The sequence below is a fragment of the Entelurus aequoreus genome, linkage group LG03, assembly GCF_033978785.1.
Source record: "Entelurus aequoreus isolate RoL-2023_Sb linkage group LG03, RoL_Eaeq_v1.1, whole genome shotgun sequence".
In the NCBI taxonomy this organism is placed as follows: domain Eukaryota; kingdom Metazoa; phylum Chordata; class Actinopteri; order Syngnathiformes; family Syngnathidae; genus Entelurus; species Entelurus aequoreus.
Genome location: NC_084733.1, coordinates 55,338,566 through 55,360,369, shown reverse-complemented (window position 1 = coordinate 55,360,369; position 21,804 = coordinate 55,338,566). Strand labels below are relative to the sequence as shown.

General features: G+C 40.4%; 2 protein-coding genes across 2 annotated transcripts in view; one reads left to right on the top strand and one right to left on the bottom strand.

The window, feature by feature from the left end:
- Nucleotides 1-13,230: 13,230 nt before the first annotated feature.
- On the bottom strand, nt 13,231-16,345 carry LOC133646638 (cytochrome c oxidase subunit 8A, mitochondrial-like). Its single transcript, XM_062042219.1, has 2 exons — nt 16,147-16,345; nt 13,231-13,561 (listed from the first exon to the last, which is right to left on the bottom strand). Exons 1-2 carry the CDS (start codon nt 16,261-16,263, stop codon nt 13,454-13,456), a joined length of 225 nt encoding a protein of 74 aa, XP_061898203.1. The 5' UTR covers nt 16,264-16,345; the 3' UTR covers nt 13,231-13,453.
- Nucleotides 16,346-18,886: 2,541 nt separating this feature from the next.
- Nucleotides 18,887-21,804, top strand: part of btbd7 (BTB (POZ) domain containing 7) — a 124,875-nt gene continuing 121,957 nt past the window's right edge. Inside the window, exon 1 of the mRNA XM_062042217.1 lies at nt 18,887-19,291. The gene's annotated coding sequence lies outside the window, so the exon portion shown is untranslated. The remainder of the gene's footprint in view (nt 19,292-21,804) is intronic.

Below are 21,804 nucleotides of genomic sequence, written 5' to 3'. Positions count from 1 at the left end.
CACGTTTTGTATCGCATAGCTTTTCGAAGCGGGGTTTGAAGCATGATACTGCATGATACTGAAAAAGCAATGTGCCCAAGGGGCCCCATCTGGCATCGCACCATACCCACCCCACTACTGGAGGACATAACAAAATATTGTATGCCACTACTGTATGATGCAAAATATGATCATACAAACTCTAATGATAAACGGTAAATGTTCTGTATTTATATAGCGTTTTACTATACCTAGAATGATACCCAAATCACTTTACATTATACTTCACATTCACCTATTCAGCATACTGTATGACCGTGTTTCTCATACCCACCACTCTTAGAATAAATCTGACGATAGTAATTTTTTTATTTCCTTTGTTAGGTAATACAAGTTGACTTTGCATCAAATATTGGAACAATAGTCTTCCTCAACATGTCTTGGGAAACCAAGGAAAATACATTTTACATGGAGGCCTATTTCTCCCAAAAATATTACTTAAATTAAATTAAATTGCATCCAACTGTATTGCAAACAATGTTTTGTTGTCCTATGGTGCATCTGGAAAGTATTCCTACAGAGCGATTCACTTTTTCCACATTTTGTTATGTTACAGCCTTATTCCAAAATGGAATAGAAACATTTTTATCCTCAAAATTCTACAGACAACACCCCATAATTACAGTGGCGGGCTGAGCGTTTCCCACCTAGGCCTTCAGTGATGTCCGACTTGAATGGTTACCTCTCAAAATATCATCATTTATGTCACCACATGACCATTGCTGGAGAAATACTATACAGGAACACATATACACACTACTGGTCATTGAATCACCACCAAGAGTGTACATAATGGGTTATTTTCTGGCGCATTTAAAAATCAACAAACCTGCATCAGCAATTAAAATATATCTTATATGGTACTGTCAAAATTTAAATTGCAAAAACATTTTAAACATGAAAAAATTAAAAATAAAAATATCTGAACTCACATTTCATCGACAGCTGAGCTAGCTTCCGGAGTTGGCCGAGATGGTCTCACAAATATATGTGTTGTCTTGTCTAATCATAAAAGATGTAGACGAGGCGTGTTGGCTGACTTCTTAAAGTTTACTCCACAGGTGCTCATCCCAAACATCCCGGCCGGCATGTCTACATTCAACGACCTAAACGGGGCTACTGCGCATGCTCTTCACTACTGTGGCATGCTGGGTAATGGAGTTCTTACTGTATGTTAACTAGCTCATAACATCACTATAAATCTGCCTTACGCCATCTAGAAGGCCTTACTGACAACAACGCATGATCTGATTGGCTATTGTAACTGTCTGCCACTGAATGTCCCTGTTCGTTTACAGCGCATAGACGCCCGCATTGCTGAATCTGAAGGCTGTCAGGCTTGTCCCTGACAGTTTGGTTATGTTTTAGTTTTTCCTCTGTGTTTGTCTTTATTTCCTGTTAGCGCTTTTATTTTGGTTGTTTCCTGCTTGTCTCCCTGAGCGCTGCATCCCCTCAGCTGCGGCTGATTGGCACCTGGCCACACCTGGTGTCAATCAGCCAGCTGCTATTTAAACCTGCCTTGCCATCCAGTCTGTGCTGGAGTATTGTCGATGTCGTCACTACCTGTCGTGCTAATACGCGTCGATGTCGTTATTTGCGGTAAGCTGTTCCTGTTGGCTGGTTCCTATAGCCAAGATTGATGTCTCCTAGCTCCTTGTTTTGTGTTTTCCTGCTAGCCAGATCCTGTTAGCCGTTAGCTATTTCCAGTTTTTCTGTTTTCTGGTTCCTGTTTCCAGTTTGCCTGTTCCTAGTTCCTGGTTTGTGTTTTTTCTTTATTGTGGACATTAAATCATGTTTTCCCGCACAAAGCCTGCCTTCTCTGCATCTTGGGGTTCGTCACCAACACCGTGTGACAAAGGCCTGTGGCAGATTTGTTACAGCATGGCAACATAAGCTGGCTGAATTCTGATTGGATAAAAACTCTATAACCTAAAAACAACAGCGCTGGAAGGAGCATAATATGACATGAAGATAATATGAATACTTTTAGGTATTTAGGGAAAGTAAATAAAAAAATACTTTTATCTTTAATTATGATTATGATTTCTGGTTATGTTAGGTCAGCAGAGAAGGCCTCGCTGGCCCTGACGGCACACCACTGCATAATTATTATTTTTTGTAATTTTGCAAATGTATAAAAACTAAATAACTAAAAAAAATCACATGTACATAAGTATTCACAGCCTTTGCTCAATACTTTGTTGATGCAGCTTTGGCAGAAATTACAGCCTCAGGTATTTTTGAATACTATGCCACAAACTTGGCACACCTATCTTTGGACTGTTTCGCTCATTCCTCTTTGCAGCACCTCTAAAGCTCCATTAGGTTGGATGGGAAGTATTGGATTTCATCCAGGATGTCTCAATACATTGCTGCATTCATATTAGTCTAGTCAGGGAGGTGACCAAGAACACGATGGCCACTCTGTCAGAGCTACAGCTTTCCTCTGTGGAGAGAGGAGAACCTTCCAGAAGGATAGCCAACTCTGCAGCAATTCATGTAAGGTGTCCAAAATCAAATGAAACCTGTGTCTACGTAAATGGTAGCAACCAGACTGAAAAGGTAAGGCGATATGAGTGTCTCATTTCTGCTACGTGAACATTGTCTTCATAGGAATATACAGGTTAGTGTTGGCTGCAACCACACCAACATAGCAACCCCACACGCACCCTCTCTCTCTCTCTAATCATATCTAATCACCACCCGGACTAAGCCTGTATACATTAACAGCCTCACTGACAGATTAATATTATAGAACGGACAGATGTGAGTTGTATTTCATATTTGTGAATCTATTACTTAGTCTGTTCAACTTGCATATGTCACAAAAGTGCGACCCACCATCTTCTTCCACTTGACCTGCGAGACGTCATGAGTTTAGTGAGGAATCTTACTTACAGGTATATTGCATTTATTCGAATAGTCTGACAGTTTTGATGCTGTTACCATGTCGCTGTTTAGCGGACAACGTGAGTACTTCGGGTCAATGACCTTTAATTATACTCAGGTTAAAAATTGTGTGGCATTTACTTATATGACCCAATGCTAACAACCTTCCCGAGTCATGGTGCGAAAAAAATAAAAATGTTCAACCAACACAAAATGTCAACAGACATGGAAAATAAATCCATTGCAAACCATGATGGGACAAATGCAAAACACTCTCCACACGTATCCATGTTTGGCACATTTCAGCTGCTTGATATTTATGATTGATTACAAAGCAAAAAAAGGTATAAGTTTAACTTTAACATATTCTTAACATCCAATTATATAAATTGATGATTATGTATCCATGATATTATTATAATATGTACACATATGTATGTATATATATATATATATATATATATATATATATATATATATATATATATATATATATATATATATATATATATATATATATATATATATACATATATATACATATATATACTGTATATATATATTTACATACACATATACAAAACCCAAAACAAGTAAAGTTGGCATGTTGTGTAATTCGTAAATAAAAACCGAATACAATGATTTGAAAATCCTTTTCAATCTATATTCAATTGAATAGACTGCAAAGACAAGATATTTAATGTTCAAACTGAAAAACGTATTATTTTTTTGCAAATAATCATTAACTTAGAATTTAATGGCAGCAACACATTGCAAAAATAGTTGGCACAGGGGCATTTTTACCACTGTGTTACATGGCCTTTCTTTTGAACAATACTCAGTAAACGTTTGGGAACTGAGGAGACCAATTTTTTAAGCTTTTCAGGTGGAATTCTTTCCCATTCTTGCTTGATGTACAGCTTAAGTTGTTCAGCAGTTCGGGGTCTCCGTTGTGGTATTTTAGACTTCATATTGCGCCACACATTTTCAATGGGAGACAGGTCTGGACTACAGGCAGACCAGTCTAGTACCCGCACTCTTTTACTACGAAGCCACACTGTTGTAACACGTGCCTTGGCATTGTCTTGCTGAAATAAGCAGGGGCGTCCATGATAACGTTGCTTAGATGGCAACATATGTTGCTCCAAAACCTGTATGTACCTTTTAGCATTAAGTTACCCATGCCTTTGGCATTAATACACCCTCATACCATCACAGATGCTGGCTTTTGAACTTTGCGTCTATAACAATCCGGATGGTTCTTTTCCTCTTTGGTCCGGAGGACACGACGTCCACAGTTTCCAAAAAACAATTTCAAATTTGGACTCGTCAGACCACAGAACACTTTTACACTTTGCATCAGTCCATCTTAAATGAGCTTGCGCCCAGCGAAGCCAGCAGCATTTCTGGGTGTTGTTGATAAATGGCTTTCGCTTTGCATAGTAGAGTTTTAACTGGCACTTACAGGTGTAGCGACGAACTGTAGTTACTGACAGTGGTTTTCTGAAGTGTTCCTGAGCCCATGTGGTGATATCCTTTACACACCAATATCGCTTTTTGATGCAGAGGGGATCGAAGGTCCGTAATATCTTTGCTTACGTGCAGTGATTTCTCCAGATTCTCTGAACCTTTTGATGATATTACGGACCGTAGATGGTGAAATCCCTAAATTCCTTGCAATAGCTCGTTGAGAAATGTTGTTCTTAAACTGTTCGACAATTTGCTCACGCATTTGTTCACAAAAGTGATGACTCACGCCCCATCCTTGTTTGTGAATGACTGAGCATTTCATGGAAGCTGCTTTTATACCCAATCATGGCACCCACCTGTTCTGAATTATCCTGTTCACCTGTGGGATGTTCCAAATAAGTGTTTGATGAGCATTCCTCAACTTTCTCAGTCTGTTTTGCTACTTGTGCCAGCTTTTTTGAAACATGTTGCAGGCATCAAATTCCAAATGAGCTAATATTTGCAAAAAATAACAAAGTTTTCCAGTTCGAACGTTAAGTATCTTGTCTTTGCAGTGTATTCAATTGAATATAGGTTGAAAAGGATTTGCAAATCATTGTATTTTGTTGTTTTTATTTACGATTTACACAGCGTGCCAACTTCAAGGTCTTTGCCCTTGCCCTCACTGGTTTTGGGGTTTGTATATATATATATACACTGTATATATATATATATATATATATATATATATATATATATATATATATATATATATATATATATATATATATATATATATATATATATCTATATATATATATATATATATATATATATATATATATATATATATATATATATATATATATATATATATATACAGTATATATATATATATATATATATATATATATATATATATATATACAGTATATATATCTATATATATATATATATATATATATATATATATATATATATATATATATATATATATATATATATATATATATATATATATACACAGTATATATATATATATATATATATATATATATATATATATATATATATATATATATATATATATATATACACAGTATATATATATATATATATATATATATATATATATACACAGTATATATATATATATATATATATATATATATATATATATATATATATATATATATATATATATATATATATATATATATATATATATATATATATATATATATATATATATATCTATCTATATATATATATATATATATATATATACAGTATATATATCTATCTATATATATATATATACATTAAATATATGTACAGAGCTGCAACGATTCGTCGACATTATATTTGTCGCCGACAATTATATTTGTCGACAATAGTCGTAACGTCATCACTCGTGTTTTTCCAGGCAGAAGCGGGTCAGCACCGCCACTCGCAAAAACATCGCCAGTGATAACATGTCGAGTGTGAGGCTATTTCTTCTTATTCTTGTTAAAAACATGAATACATCGCTCATTTTGCAAAGTGGACCTTGTTTTTATGGCAGTACATCTGTGATACATGAGCATTTAAAGCGGGTACATGATGTCGGACATTTGTAGGGAGGATGTGAACACAACCTCGGTAAGAGTGTTAGCTTATGCCTTGATAGCTTGCTAACAAATGTAAGACAAAGTTGTTTAAAAATCAACTTTAACTATAATTTTAGCCAAAGTCAGTCAGCTAAACTTTGTTTACATCAATTCTAGTTTCTTTTAAAGCAGCGTCAATTTGCAATTCCAAAACAAAGGGCACAATAACAAACACAAAACACGTGTAAGAAACACACACACGCACACACACACACACACACACACACACACACACACACACACACACACACACGGACCAATGCGGAGGTATCATAAGATTGAACATACAATCTATTGAATAGCCAACATTTTAAGAATTAATCAAAGATATAATTCTACACATTGAATCTATTAGAGTGCTAAAACTGCCAGGAGTTAATCAATAATGAATATACCAGTGTGCAGCTTTTTAAACATCATCACATAATGCTTCTTCTCTTTTTGAGGAAGTTAGGTTTTGTGTTTGGTTGTTTGTTTTCATTACTGCTGTTTTGACTGTTTTTTAATACATAAACAAGGTTACTTGGTATTTTTAACATTGGCCTTTCCTTTTTAGACAAATATTTTAAAAGGCATTTTAATTTTTGTAATAGCTCAATGAGTAGCACAGTATATATACATATTTATGAATGAATTAGTCATCTTTGTTGTTAGTAAGCGCATGCCTAAAATAACTTTAGCTGCATTTAGAAGTCGAGGGAAAATTTAGAGCCATTAAATATGTGTACACTTTATTATCCGACGAGTCGACTAATCATTAAGACAATCTTTGACTAGTCGAATATCAAAATAATCGTTAGTTGCAGCCCTATATATACATTATACATGTATATATATATATACTTATATATACATATTTACTTTACATGTAGTCAGCTTTCGGCCTTTGTCAAAAAGTTTGGACACCCCTGCCTTAAAGGCCTACTGAAATGAATTGTTTTTATTTAAACGGGGATAGCAGATCCATTCTATGTGTCATACTTGATCATTTCGCGATATTGCCATATTTTTGCTGAAAGGATTTAGTAGAGAACATCGACGATAAAGATCGCAACTTTTGGTCGCTGATAAAAAAAGCCTTGCCTGTACTGGAAGTAGCGTGACGTCACAGGTTGAAAGGCTCCTCACATTTCCCCGTTGTTTACAATGCAGCCAGAGCGATTCGGACAGAGAAAGCGACGATTACCCCATTAATTTGAGCGAGGATGAAAGATTTGTGGATGAGGAACGTCAGAGTGAAGGACTAGAGTGTAGTGCAGGACGTATCTTTTTTCGCTCTGACCGTAACTTAGGTACAAGGGTTCATTGGATTCCACACTTTCTCCTTTTTCTAATGTGGATCACGGATTTGTATTTTAAACCACCTCGGATACTATATCCTCTTGAAAATGAGAGTCGAGAACGCGAAATGGACATTCACAGTGACTTTTATCTCCACGACCATACATCGGCGAAGCTCTTTAGCTACGGAGCTAACGTGATAGCACATCGGGCTTAAATGCAAATAGAAACAAAATAAATTTGAGCCCTTTGAGACACTTGTGATTTAGGGCTATATAAATAAACATTGATTGATTGATTGATTGAAATAAACCCCTGACTGGAAGGATAGACCGAAAATCAACAATACTATTAAACCATGGACCTGTAAATACACGGTTAATGCTTTCCAGCTAGGCGAAGCTTAACAATGTTGTTGCTAACGACGACATTGAAGCTAACTTAGCAACGGGACCTCACAGAGCTATGATAAAAACATTAGCTATCCACCTACGCCAGCCAGCCCTCATCTGCTCATCAACACCCGTGCTCACTTGCGTTCCAGCGATCGACGGAGCGACGATCATAGATGCGGTCGGCGGCCCGGAGACGGAGGAAGTCAAGGGGAGGTCGGCGGCTAGCGCGTCTGCTATAATCTCAAAGTCCTCCTGGTTGTGTTACTGTAGTCCGCCGCTAATACACCGATCCCACCTACAACTTTCTTCTTTGCAGTCTTCATTGTTCATTAAACAAAATGCAAAAGATTCACCAACACAGATGTCCAGAATACTGTGGAATTTTGCGATGAAAACAGAGCTTTTTTGTATTGGATTCAATGGTGTATCAATACTTCCGGTTCAACGATTGACGTCATGCGCATACGTCATCATACATACACGTTTTCAACCGGAAGTTTAGCGGGAAATTTAAAATTGCACTTTATAAATTAACCCAGCCGTATTGGCATGTGATGCAATGTTAAGATTTCATCCTTGATATATAAACTATCAGACTGCGTGGTCGGTAGTAGTGGGTTTCAGTAGGCCTTTAACTGTAAATGAAAGACATCATTAACCCCTTTTACGCTGCCATTCTGTATGGGCTATGGCATCAACACAATGCCAAAATCTGTACCTTGGACTCTGTTTGATTAGCTCAGACCAGGAGACAGTGGGTGTTTAAAGTGACCAATCCAAATAAAGGGAAATGTATTCAATGCCCGCCCCTTGGTACCAAAGGTGTCATGGTGGTGCATGCTGGCTGATGGTGTGACCCCAAGATGCAAAGACAGAAGGCAGCGTGCAGGTCAAAGCATTTAATTTTTTACTTAGATAGCACAAAACAGATCAATTTGGACTGACACAAATAGATTCAGCGCTACCATTTAAGTGGCGGTATTGTTACGTGTGCAAGAGGAGGAGACGGCACAGACAAGGAGGGATGTCGTTTAGCTCTGTTTATTTATATATATATGCACAATATACATAAATAATCAAATGAAGTATGTAATAAATCCAAATGTGTGTGTGTGTGTGTGACTATGTGTGTGAATTAACTGTTGCGTGTTACCGGGAGTGTTGAGCGAGAGGCGGAAGTCCCGGAGGGGAAAGACAGAAAGGAAGTCGGGGGCTATAGCGAGGTGTCGAAGGTCCGTGTTCAGGCAAGAGGTCGAGATCCAAGAGGCAGTCAGGGAAGCAGAGGGAACGCGGGGAGACGAGACGCACAGCTTGTCACGTGGGAACGAAGGGGTTGCTGCAAGGAACGACAAGGGGAGAACACAAGACCAATCAACATGACGGGGGGTGAAACACAGAGAGAGAAAGGCATAGAGCTTCGTTAGTCGGCTTACTGTACTCGAACAGATGACTGCGTTCTGGCACGGCATAGCAGGTAGTGCAGGCTTATGAAGGCAGGTCTGATCATCAGCTTCAGGTGTGCAGATTGCTGATTGATTGCAGCCGCCAGCTGCAGAAGGAGATGAGCGCTCCGCAGGGCTCACTGAGGATTGCACAGCGGCATGCGCTTGCGCCGTGACAGTACCCCCCTCCTTATAGACAGATTACAGATGTCTTATAACTGGAACCAGAAGAACACAGAGATCAAAAGTCAAGGGAGGTTGGAGGGGTGAACTGGTGGTGGGTCGCCGACCCAAGTGTCCCCGAATCCACCGGGGACGAGTCTGGTGGCGGCGGCGAGTAGAACGCCACTGCAGCGGGCGAGGTGGGCGACCAAAGAACGGCCACTTTCTTGGCCGTCGGGAAGACGGACGGGAGTGCCGCCAGGACCACAGCAGCCTATGAGTTCTACGCCCACGTCCTGGGCGTCGCTGCTGTTGGCGCAAAAAGTGTCCATGCACTGGCCACAGAGGGCGCCGCGTGCGGGTGGCTGATAGCCGCCTGTGCAGCCGGCCAGCCAGGTGTCGTGGGGGAGACGATGCTAGAGACAAGGAGGATGGCGGTGCTGTGGAAAGGTCCGCCAGAGACGAGGAGAATGATGTCGTCGGAGTCCGAGACGAGGAGGACGATGTCATCGAAGTCAGAGACGAGGAGGACGATGTCGTCGAAGTCAGAGACGAGGAGGACGATGTCGTCGAAGTCAGAGACGAGGAGGACGATGTCGTCGGAGCCAGAGACGAGGAGGACGATGTCGTCGGAGCCAGAGACGAGGAGGACAATGTCGTCGAAGCCAGAGACGAGGAGGACGATGTCGTCGGAGTCAGAGACGAGGCAGCAGGCTGAGGAGCTGGCCAAGGTGCTGAAGCATGGGCTGGCCGTGGAGCAGAAGCGGGCACTGGCCATGGTGCTGAAGCATGGGCTGGCCGTGGAGCAGAAGCAGGCGCTGGCCATGGTTCTGACACGGGGACCAGTCTGGGTGCTGATACGGGGACCAGCTTTGGAGCGGGTACTGGTACAGGGACTAGCCTTGGAGCGGGTACTGGTACGGGGACCAACCTTGGAGCGGGTACTGGTACGGGGACCAGCCTTGGAGCGGGTACTGGTACGGGGACCAGCCTAGGACCGGGTACTTGTATGGGGACTAGTCTGGGAGCGGGTACTGGTATGGGGACCAGTCTAGGAGTCTGGTACGGGGGACTAGCCTCGGAGTGGGTGCTGGTACAGGGACCAGCCTTGGAGCAGGTGCTGGTGTGGGAACCAGCCTAGGAGCAGGTGGTGGTGGTCTGGCTGGAGGTTGTGGTTTGACTTGTCGAAACACAGGAAGTTGGTGGTCTGGCTAGTGGTTGCGGCTTGGTCTGTCGAAATCCAGGGGGTGGTGGCCTGGCTGGTGGTTGCGGTTTGGCCTGCCCGAGAACAGGTGGTGGTGGTCTGGCTGGGGGCTGCAGCTTGTTAAGCCGAAGGCCAGGTGGTGGAGGTCTAGCAGAGGGTAGCCTGGCTGGGCGCAGCTGTGCTACCACACCAGCACAGCCACGAGTACTATCCCCCCCTCTGACAGCGGATAGCAGACGCTTCCTGCCAACTGAGGAACAGTCACCAAGGGTGGGAGGCGGGAGGCCAGGAGGCAGGTAAATTATTCCACCCTATAGCATTGCTAAACAGTCCATGATATTGTTGAGGTGTGCTAGAAAAATTCTCCAGAGCGTTGGGCGAAAAATAAGTAATTGGGAGCGGGGCCAAAGTCACTGGGGGCGGCTTGAATCACTGAGGACGGAGCTAGAGTCACTGGGGGCGAGGCTAGAGTCACTGGGGGCGGGTCTAGAGTCACTGGGGGCAGAATTTGAAGCACTGGTGGCGGAGCGTCCTGACAGCAAGTCAAAGTACTTCTGGGAGGTCTTTGCCCTTGCCGGCATGATCAGCACGGGCATCGACGTAGTCGATGCGGACCAGCAAACCCTCGGGGCCCCACATCATACCTTGCAGTTCCTCGGGTGAATAGCGGAGAGCCTCCTCCATCATAGCGTCCAACGCACACCACGTCCCTGGTACATCCCCGCAGTCAGCGTCGCGAGGATCGGACATCCGGGAGTTCCAGGCCTCCTCCTCCTCGTCCTCTGAGAAGTAACATTGTTACAGCGGGTCAGCCTTCAATATTGCAAAAATCCTCTCCTTCTGACTGTTGGAGAGAGATACTCCGCCTGGTCGGGGCAAATCACAGTGTCTATACATAGTTATAGATAGGGAACCGTGGGGGGTCGAGAAAGGGGCGGGGACTAAAGGACACTGTGCCGTCTGGTCCCTATTCAATTGGCCAGAACGTACTGTTACGTGTGCAGGAGGAGGAGACGGCACAGACAAGGAGGGATGTCGTTTAGCTCTATTTATTTACTGTATATATATGCACAATATATATAAATAATCAAATGAAGTGTGTAATAAATCCAAAATGTGTGTGTGTGTGTGACTATGTGTGTGAATTAACTGTTGTGTGTTACCGGGAGTGTTGAGCGAGAGGCGTAAGTCCTGGAGGGGAAAGACAGGATCGTAGATCCGTGAGCAGGCAGGAAGTCGGGGGCTATAGCGAGGCGACAAAGGTCCGTGTTCAGGCGGGAAGTCAAGATCCAAGAGGCAGTCAGGGAAGCAGAGGGAACGCGGGGAGACGAGACGCACAGCTAGTCACGCGGGAACGAAGGGGTTGCTGCAAGGAACGACAAGGGGAGAACACAAGACCAATCAACATGACGGGGGGAGAAACACAGAGAGAGAAAGGCATAGAGCTTCGTTAGTCGGCTTACTGTACTCGAACAGATGACTGCGTTCTGGCACAGGATAGCAGGTAGTGCAGGCTTATGAAGGCAGGTCTGGTCATCAGCTTCAGGTGTGCTGATTGCTGATTGATTGCAGCCGCCAGCTACAGAAGTTGATGAGCGCCAATGGGCGGGTCCCGAGGCGCGCTCCGCAGGGCTCACTGATGAATGTGCAGCGGCATGCACTTGCGCCGTGACAGGTATGCATCTTTGACTCCGTTCTTTAACACAGCTCATACGCACCTGGAGCCTCATTTATAAAACTGTGGGTGGATTGGTGTTGGTTTTTTGTCCATTTGCTAGCTGCACAGGTTCTCAGGCTTTCTGTCTCCTGTCTCTGCATCCTGAGGTCACACCAACAACGGCAAATGAGTTCCTACACCGCTATTTGTTTTGTTTTGTTTTTTATAAAAAACACTGCAAAAATGTAAAAATAGAGCAAAAAGGCTAATGTAACATCTTTTTTTTAAAAACTAGCACAAAATAACGCAAAAATGTGTCTCTATGAATGCAATTTTTAACTTTATTTAAAAAAATATAATACACAATTTGACAGTGACGTCATTAGCAGATTTTTTAATGTGCTGTCACATTGCTGTTGAGACCAAGTCGACTTACCAGATTTCTACCTTCAAAGGTTGAATCAGTGCCATAACAAAGGCTGTAGGCCACCCGTGTGTCATGGAAAGGTGTTCCATAAGGCCAGGATACAAATGTGAAGTTTAACACCTTCTCTCACACTGTTGTGTTGGAAACAATGCTGTCCCAGCAAGTATTTTCCATGTCACACCAGGTGCCCACAGTTGTGGAAATAACCCACTTTGCTGGGTTCAATGTATAAGACAAAGTTGATGGTGTTATGTAATGGTTCGGATGCAGCACGGTCGCAGAGGGGTTAGTGCGTCTGCCTCACAATACGAAGGTCCTGAGTAGTCGTGAGTTCAATCCCGGCCTCTGGATCTTTCTGTGTGGAGTTTGCATGTTCTCCCCGTGACTGCGTGGGTTCCCTCCGGGTACTCCGGCTTCCTCCCACCTCCAAAGACATGCACCTGGGGATAGGTTGATTGGCAACACTAAATTGGCCCTAGTGTGTGAATGTGAGTGTGAATGTTGTCTGTCTATCTGTGTTGGCCCTGCGATGAGGTGGCGACTTGTCCAGGGTGTACCCCGCCTTCCGCCCGATTGTAGCTGGGATAGGCTCCAGCGCCCCCCGCGACCCCGAAGGGAATAAGCGGTAGAAAATGGATGGATGGATGGTTCGGATGCGACTATTAAAATCCTACATTGTACAAATGACATATTTTTTCAAAACTGTTTAAATGAAAGCTTTCGGGCTACAGTTTAATCACATCTTGAGTGTTTTATTTTAATTCCGTTGTGGTGGTTTATGAAGGCAAAAATGACGACAACAAATAAAAACACAGTCTTTGTCCAAATACTTGTGGACTTGACTGAAAGGAGTGAGCAGTCAGCGTTGTGCAGATGATCTTTGCTGGTAGTGGGGAATGTGGTGCAAGATCCATCCAGCTGGGGCCAGCAGCGTCACAGCAAACACGCACATGGCGAAGACAGATTGCTATGAAAAAAGACAAGTAAGAAGTCATCATTAATTCTTCTTTTGTAGGAAATTGGAGTCCAGGTAGTGAGTTCAATGATTCAACAAGTGACAGCCCCACATTTACACTTCATATTTCCCTTTATCTTCTATCATTTCTGCGTAATGCTAACACGGTCTTGACTTGTACATGTCCCTGAGGACAGATAACGCATTTATCGTGGCGTAAACAAGCGGCCGCTCTGTTTCACTCCCATCATAGGATACCTCTGCCTCAAACTGACTTATGGATAAGAAATGAATAAAACATTTTCCTCACTCTGGTAGCTGGCTGGGGAGCACACTTTTCTTGACTCTCTTCCATCAGTGACCATAAAGTACTTTATCACTCGTTTACTTTTTTTTGTGTTTTCTTGTGTGTCAGCTTTAAATATGTCTATCTCTTCGTTTAAGATCTCCTATTATGAAAAATTCCTGTTTAATGACGTTATAACGATAACATGTGTCCCTAGTCTATTATGAGCACGAAATTACCAAAATCCATCATCTCTCTTCAATGTTTTCTGGGCGGGTTTTCATGACATCATGAAGAAATGGACATGATAAAGCTTCACCATGTACAGTATATGTGCACCACTTCATAGAGGACATCTTTTTTTCATTAATATTAAACATATAGGCTTCGCTACACATGTTTTCTAAAAACTGCCGCTTTGATGTTTATCATTTAGTTTTTCTTCAGTGAATAGCCTATGCTGTTGTTAAAATGTGACTGTGATGTTAACTCTGTAGCCCACATACAGTAGCTATTCTAGTGTAGCTAAGGTGGTTTGGCTCCTGGCATAAACACTGCAGTTGTTTAGGGTTGCACAGGAACACATGATCAGAAATGCCCTGACCACGTTTAAGTCCATTGAGATGCACATTATTTAAATTTTCAACATTTTGAACGTTAGAGGGCTCCATTTTTGATTAGAAACTTCAATCCCTAGTAATAATAAAGTGGACCTTTTCGGAAAAAGGCTGTTATATAACAACATGTGGAAAAAGTGTAGCGCTGTGAATACTTCCCGGATGCACTGTAAGCCTTGATAATAATCCTTGTGATTACCACATGCTTTCATATCATTTTACAATGTTTATCCTGTTAAACTGTAAGTAAATTAAATATGATTATTGAGCCGAAGGTGCATGTCTCCAAAGACATGCACCTGGGGATAGGTTGATTGGCAACACTAAATTGGCCCTAGTGTGTAAATGTGAGTGTGAATGTTGTCCGACTATCTGTGTTGGCCCTGCGATGAGGTGGCGACTTGTCCAGGGTGTACCCCGCTTTTCGCCCGAATGCAGCTGAGATAGGCTCCAGCACCCCCCGCGACCCCAAAAGGGACAAGCGGTAGAAAATGGATGGATGGATGGATGGATGGATATTGAAAATGATTAAAATCAAGAGTAAGATTACTAATTCAGAGTTACTATTTGAGTGAGCACATGGATTCTCTGTAGTGGAAAAGTTGGGCCCCTAGGTCAAAAAGATTAAGAACCTCAATGTCAAAGCATCAAATCACAAGGTTTGTGCATTTTGCCGAGAGCTTGCACAAAGTTTTGAATCGCTCTGTTTGTATGGTTTTGCAGTCTGGCTACGTTGTGACGTCACCGCGAGGTGGACATACTTATTTATACTTATTTAACGCAGACTAAGACTCACTACATTTAGACAGTAGGTAAAACTCAGCCAGAGGAGGAGGAGCTATTCCATCTACTTCAGACAATGAGGAAACACAAAAAAAGGTAGTCTAATCTCGATTTGTGCATAATAACACCAACATGCAACATGAGGTGAAATAAATGCTGATAAAAGCAGCTTTTTTTATTAGTCTAATTGGATCGGCAAGTATGCAGGTGTACCTAATGTTGTGACAAGGTGAATCTATAGAATGATTATAAAGTTTATTTGTGTCTGGATAAAAAAAATTGCGACAATAACTTCAAGATATTTATTCAAACAGGGTACAATTTCAAAAGATTATAGAATAGAATAGAATAGAATAGAATAAAAAGTACTGTATTGATCCCAGGGGGAAATTAATTATTAATATATTATTATCAATAATGCTACTTGTGAAAAGGGGGGGCATGGTTTCATTTGGAATCTGCAAACGCCTCCACATTAGAACATCTTGCAGACAGACTGAAAAAAATGGTTACAAAAGTGAATGAGGAGAAAAATGTATGCAACATTTAAGACAAAATGGGACCACAAACAAAATGTTGTTTAGAGCCACATAAAGCCTAGAGATGCCGATTACAATAATGCCCTCCTGTACCACCCCCTAATATTAGGTTGTTGAGTATAATAATGACTTGTTTTACATTGAACTAGGGCAATTACAGTGCATGCGTAAAAAGTGGATAGTACTTTTGGAGCCACACACTCAACACAGAGCTCATTAGCATTAAAGCTACAGACACACACTACAGTGTATTGTATTTTTAATCAACCTAAGTTCCATCATCAAGGCTAACACACTCTCAATATTAGAGGTGTGCTTAAAATTGTTGAGAAATATGTGATGTATCTACTCAAACAACAATAATGGTCCTACCACTGTCCCAATCTTGTCTTTAGGCGGCTTGCTCTGGATGATAGGCCTGCGATCTTGCTGGAAGACTTTCATCAGTGCAGAGCTTCTCAATGAACGTGTCTTTAGAATGGAGAACATCCTTCCACAAGGTTCAGGTCACTGTCTTTTGCTGGGACAAAGTGTTGCTCTTGACATTCCTCCTCACTTCCCGTGAGACACTTTCATGTCATTCCCAAAGCCTCTTACTAGGAGGAGTCAGCTCCACAACCATGTGTAAATAAATACTCTCATCAGGACAAGAAATCTGGCCTCAGATCAGGATGCAGGATGTAACATGATAAGAATAAATAAACCAAGTCAGAATGATCTTTTTGTTTCAGTAAAAAAGTAAAAAGTTTATGCTTCTTGACTAAATATCTACTTTGACATTATAACTACTGCTTACAATAGCCATCACTGTGACAACATTTTAAAATTTAGCACTTCACCTTACGAAACTCTAATCTGACTATGCAATCGCAGGGGTGAGATGACAGAGCATTAAATATATATTTGTAGCTCTAATTGTCTCAGCAAAGATTATTCTTTTATTCAGACAAGTTTTAATATAATTGCTAGAGGTTTTGTTAAGGAAGACTGCCGATGACAGTCGAAATATGTCAAGTATTATACACAAAACTTGTCTCAATATAAAAAGCGGAATATTAATCAAGAACCCATTCAAGTTGTAAATATTGATATTACTTATTTTCTCTGATAATGGCTTACAGTAACTCTCGCTCAAAAAAATATAACTTCATATAATACCTTAAATGTCTCTTGTTCCTAAATTTTGAGTGTGAATACATAGATTAGGCTCTACACTTCCAATATATGATTTATTTGAATTTAAGTACTGTACATCTTCAATTATTTTTAAAAACAAGAAATGCGCAATTTAAAATTCATGTAAGATATAATACTGTAAGATCAGAATTAAACACACACAATCAGTCACCTAAATGTTTTAAGAAGTGATGGTTGACAGATCCAAAATGTCTTGACTTGATAAGACCAAGCTCTGTGAAGATCTTGTTATTGATCATAGGTGTTTGCAGCTGATGGTTTCTCTTTAATAGAATAAAATACTGTAGTTTGAGACCAATACTCCCAACTTTGCCAAAGTAAAAAAAAAAACTAAGCGAAGATCTAAGAAAGATAATTGTAGATTTGGTAAAGTATTTTGGAGAACTGCAAATTTCAAGATTATTTGTAGAAACATGTCAAACAATTGTATGGAAGTTATTTGGATGTGGATGTGTCTGAACGTCTGAACGTCTGAACTAAAACTCATAGTGGCCCCTTCATGAAAGGAACATTTGGTTTGGATGATCAGGACCAGCAGGAGTCACCAAGGTTCAACAAGCCTTGGGAGTTTAAATATTATACGTGGATGGACAAATATTGGGTTCTTTGTCGTCCTCAGCAGGATCTCGGAAGAACTACAATACATTTCAATAACTAACTTGTCTGTTGAAACATACACCCATCCATTTCCTATACCGCTTGTTCTTCTCAATTTTTCTCAAAATATTAGCTTTGTCAAACAATTCATTTTTAAAATCAGATTAATCACATGTTTGCATTTTCATTAATTGCGATTAATCGCAGTTGTATGCTTGCATAATTCCAATTATCTTAAAAAAAGACACTGATATTTTGTCAATAATACAATATGCCAGTGTTGATCTATTTTTTGTATAATGTGGCCTGCCAATAAATTGCGTGAAGCTGCGTGATTATTCTGTTTGTATATATAATTATAAATAAATGTATACATGATTAAAAACCACATGTGTTAACTTTGACAACACTAAATATATATATAGAAAAATGTTGCAAATTGCATACATCTCTGCATGCAATTATACATAAGATAAGATGCATTATCATCTATTGGATGAAACAAACAATCTTAAGTGTGCAATTAATTTATAGTACATTTAATTGGTGAAATCATGAGTGTGTTAATAATTGTTATGTGAAACTTTAATGTTATATTATCATGTGTCCTGTAACAATATACATTACAGTATAGTATGGTGTATCAGGTGATTATTTATTGTAATAAGTAGTTATTTATAATCATATTACAATATCTAAAAATAATTGCAAATATGTTTGTGTTTAGGAAAAATGTAGTCTGCATAATTGGGTCTCCTACGTAGGATACCATAAGCGTTTGCTTCTTTCTTTACTTGTTTTTTTATTTTTTATTATTACCATTAATGTTTTCCCCTATAGACAGCTGTATATGTTTAAATAGTAAATCCATTTAGTTTGACATTATATTGATGCAGATTGTATTTGATATGGTTATCTTCGAAATAAAACGGATAGAAAAAAATATTTTCTCGCATAAACAATAAATCTATATAAACCAAAAATGATTTGGTTTTGGAAAATAAAAGTACAGAATTTGTACTGCAGCCGCATAATTACCGAGCTACAGAGCAATGTGCGCTAGAGGGCGCTCCTTGCTTTATTTTTGCACAACCTGCGTGAGTACTGACCGCCTACTGCCCAGTCACTAGTCAAAGTTTATGGCTGTGTCAAGATAGTCATAGTATAGGAAGTAGAGGGAGTTACAAGATAAAATCCAAGAAAACTTCGTCGAGTAAACATCCCTTCTCCGATTGTTTACATATTTGTTGAAATCTGTAATTTCATTTTGAAGTTGCTTTAACAAAAGGCATATTTGTTTTCCGTCTCACAGACATAGTCCAGACACGTTGTTTTATTGTGAAAAACCCACCCGGAAGCTAAAGTTGATATTATATTGTAGCTTGAAAAAGGCAGAGCTTGGGCCATAACAACCACCCAAGAAGACGAGCTACTACAGGGAAAATATTGTGCAAAAAAACTGAGAACAAAACCATCCCAGATCAATTATTAGTCACGGTTAATGTTGGCACTTGACCAGAAAGTCGGGGCAAGTGGAAGTGGAGTTCACATTGGATATGAAATGCTGACGTCGAGTCGTGCGTAACGAACAGAGTTGGAAAAAGAAGGTGTTGAGCTGCAGTTTTTTCTCTCCACCCTCTGCCAGGGACAACTTGGTCGGAGTGCTGCTTTCAGTAGGAGCCGAAGATAAATGTACCACCCACGACGACTATCATCCGCTCTGGTAAAGAAAAATACTCTTGCCTTGTAACGGCCATACAGTACGGTACCTTTTTGTGAGGAGCGAAGTAGACACTACTAGCTTACCCTAGCCTCGTCGTCGAGATATGCTACTAATTACACAGCTGCGGTTGGTGGTAGTACTCTCTCTGTGTACATGTTCAGGTAATACTTCAAGATTGTACCAAGCTGGGGACTCCAGTCGCATGGTTTTTGCCACCAAAGCACTTTTTAAGATAGGATTCGGCTGAGAAGCTATCGTCCCCCACCCCTCCTCCTCTTCTTCTTCCTCCTCTTCTTCACGGTAGCCCTGCGTTGACGTTAAGCTAACAAAGCCAGTGCCAACCTTTTATTTCTGTCGGCCTAAATTTACCATAGCGTCTTTTGGTTCATCATTTCTAAAGAATATGTGCATTTCTTACTTCGTGGATCAGTTGCTACGTTACCATCATAACATCATAGCTTGTCTTATTACTGTATTGCCGCCTGCAGATATCAGTTTGTTGCTTTTATTTTGATAGTCTATTTCACAGCTGAAGAATATTCACTATTTCTCTTTTATCTACCTGTATGTTAAAGTGTCGTGCAGCCCAGTTTACACACAGTGATAATCCTGTCTGACTATACCCAACATTCAGCATGCTGTCATGCACTGGAGGGCAAGCTTTATCTTTTTCTTATTGTTGCGTAAAGGTGCTCCTAAATGACATGTCGGCGTCGAGGTTCTCCCTTTGACCAGGTGAAGCATTTTTGTCAGCGGTGTTAGGGCCATATAATGACATGTAATTATTGGAATTGCATGTTCAAAAGTCCACGAGTGACATAAAAAGCCTGTTACTTGTGAGTACTTGCCTTACTGCTTTTAAACAAGTCAAATGTAGGATGATGGCTGTTTTTGCCAGGATTTAACAAGATGCATTGACCTCCCACTTAAAGTAAGTCAGCATTGTTATCATGAGCTGCCATTCATTCCGTGGATGTTGACTGGCAGAATGTTTGTAAGGTCACAAGCCCATGCACATTTTTTTCTGCAAGATTACTCAAGGTTGGTTTACCATATGCTTCTGCGTCAAGGCGGCACTGGTTTTCTTCTCCCGTTCCAGAGCTTTTGGCGTTGTGTGACGTGCATATTCAGTAAAATGGTCAATGCTACTTACTATCACAGATTAGTTTCACATTTGAAGTTAATTGCTGACATGAATTACATCATATTCTAATTTTATGAGTTTCACCTGGGAAAATCTGGTTGCAGGAAAACATGCAACTTTTCTTTGACTAAGCTTGTACATTAACTTACCGAAAATGCAAACTTTTGATCACAAACTTACTCGCTGCTTGGTGACCTTGGTCTAGCAGCAGACGTGAACTGGAGCTGCCCGCCTCGGAGCCAGTCAGAATCTGTCTCTGGTCATGCTTATCTAAATGAGAAGGCATTAATTTCAATTTAACAAATAATAGCGCTAACATGTTAGGAGGCGTTTGTTAGTAGCTGTTAGTATCTAGCCTTTCTGCTGCTGGGATGAGATCAAAGCGGTTCAAAACGCGTGCATGCTGTTTGTTCAAATGTTTCAGCATATTGCTTGCATGCCCTCCTTTTGAAGAACTACCTGCCTTATACCAAGTCAACTGTGTGCATGTGCAAGGTGCAATGCAATTATGTCATCATCTTGTAAAGACCACACGGACCCATCCCTGTTTCTATTCATTACAATTACACTCAGTATATCCATCCATCCATTTTCTACCGCCTGTTCCTATAATAACATTTAAAGTAATAGTAAAATCATAAAAAATATTTTGGTTTTCATGTTCATTCACAGACAACATATATCATATCAAATATATCATATAAATCAAATAAATCAATTAGCATGTTAGGTTGGTATGCATTTAGTAACATTAGGAATTGTTACTTGTGTTTATGCTGCACATGTACATATTTGAGTGACGGACCTAAAGCCATTATTGACAGCCATTGACGTATATGTCTGTATCCAACAGGTTTCACCTCCCGTGCAAACACCTTCATCTCTGTGCTTCCCCAGACACACAACATTACTTCCTTATCCTCCGCCAATCCGATTCCAGGCACGGACGGTGTGTTTGCAATCATGGGAACAATGACATAAAATCAACCCCATTTCCATATGAGTTGGGAAATTGTGTTAGATGTAAATATAAACGGAATACAATGATTTGCAAATCCTTTTCAACCCATATTCAATTGAATGCACTACAAAGACAAGATATTTGATATTCAAACTCATAAACTTTTTCTTTTTTTTTTTCAAATAATTAACTTAGAATTTCATGGCTGCAACACGTACTAAAGTAGTTGGGAAGGGGCATGTTCACCACTGTGTTACAGGGCCTTTCCTTTTAACAACACTCAGTAAACATTTGGGAACTGAGGAGACACATTTTTTAAGCTTCTCAGGTGGAATTCTTTCCCATTCTTGCTTGATGTACAGCTTAAGTTGTTCAACAGTCCGGGGGTCTCCGTTGTGGTATTTTAGG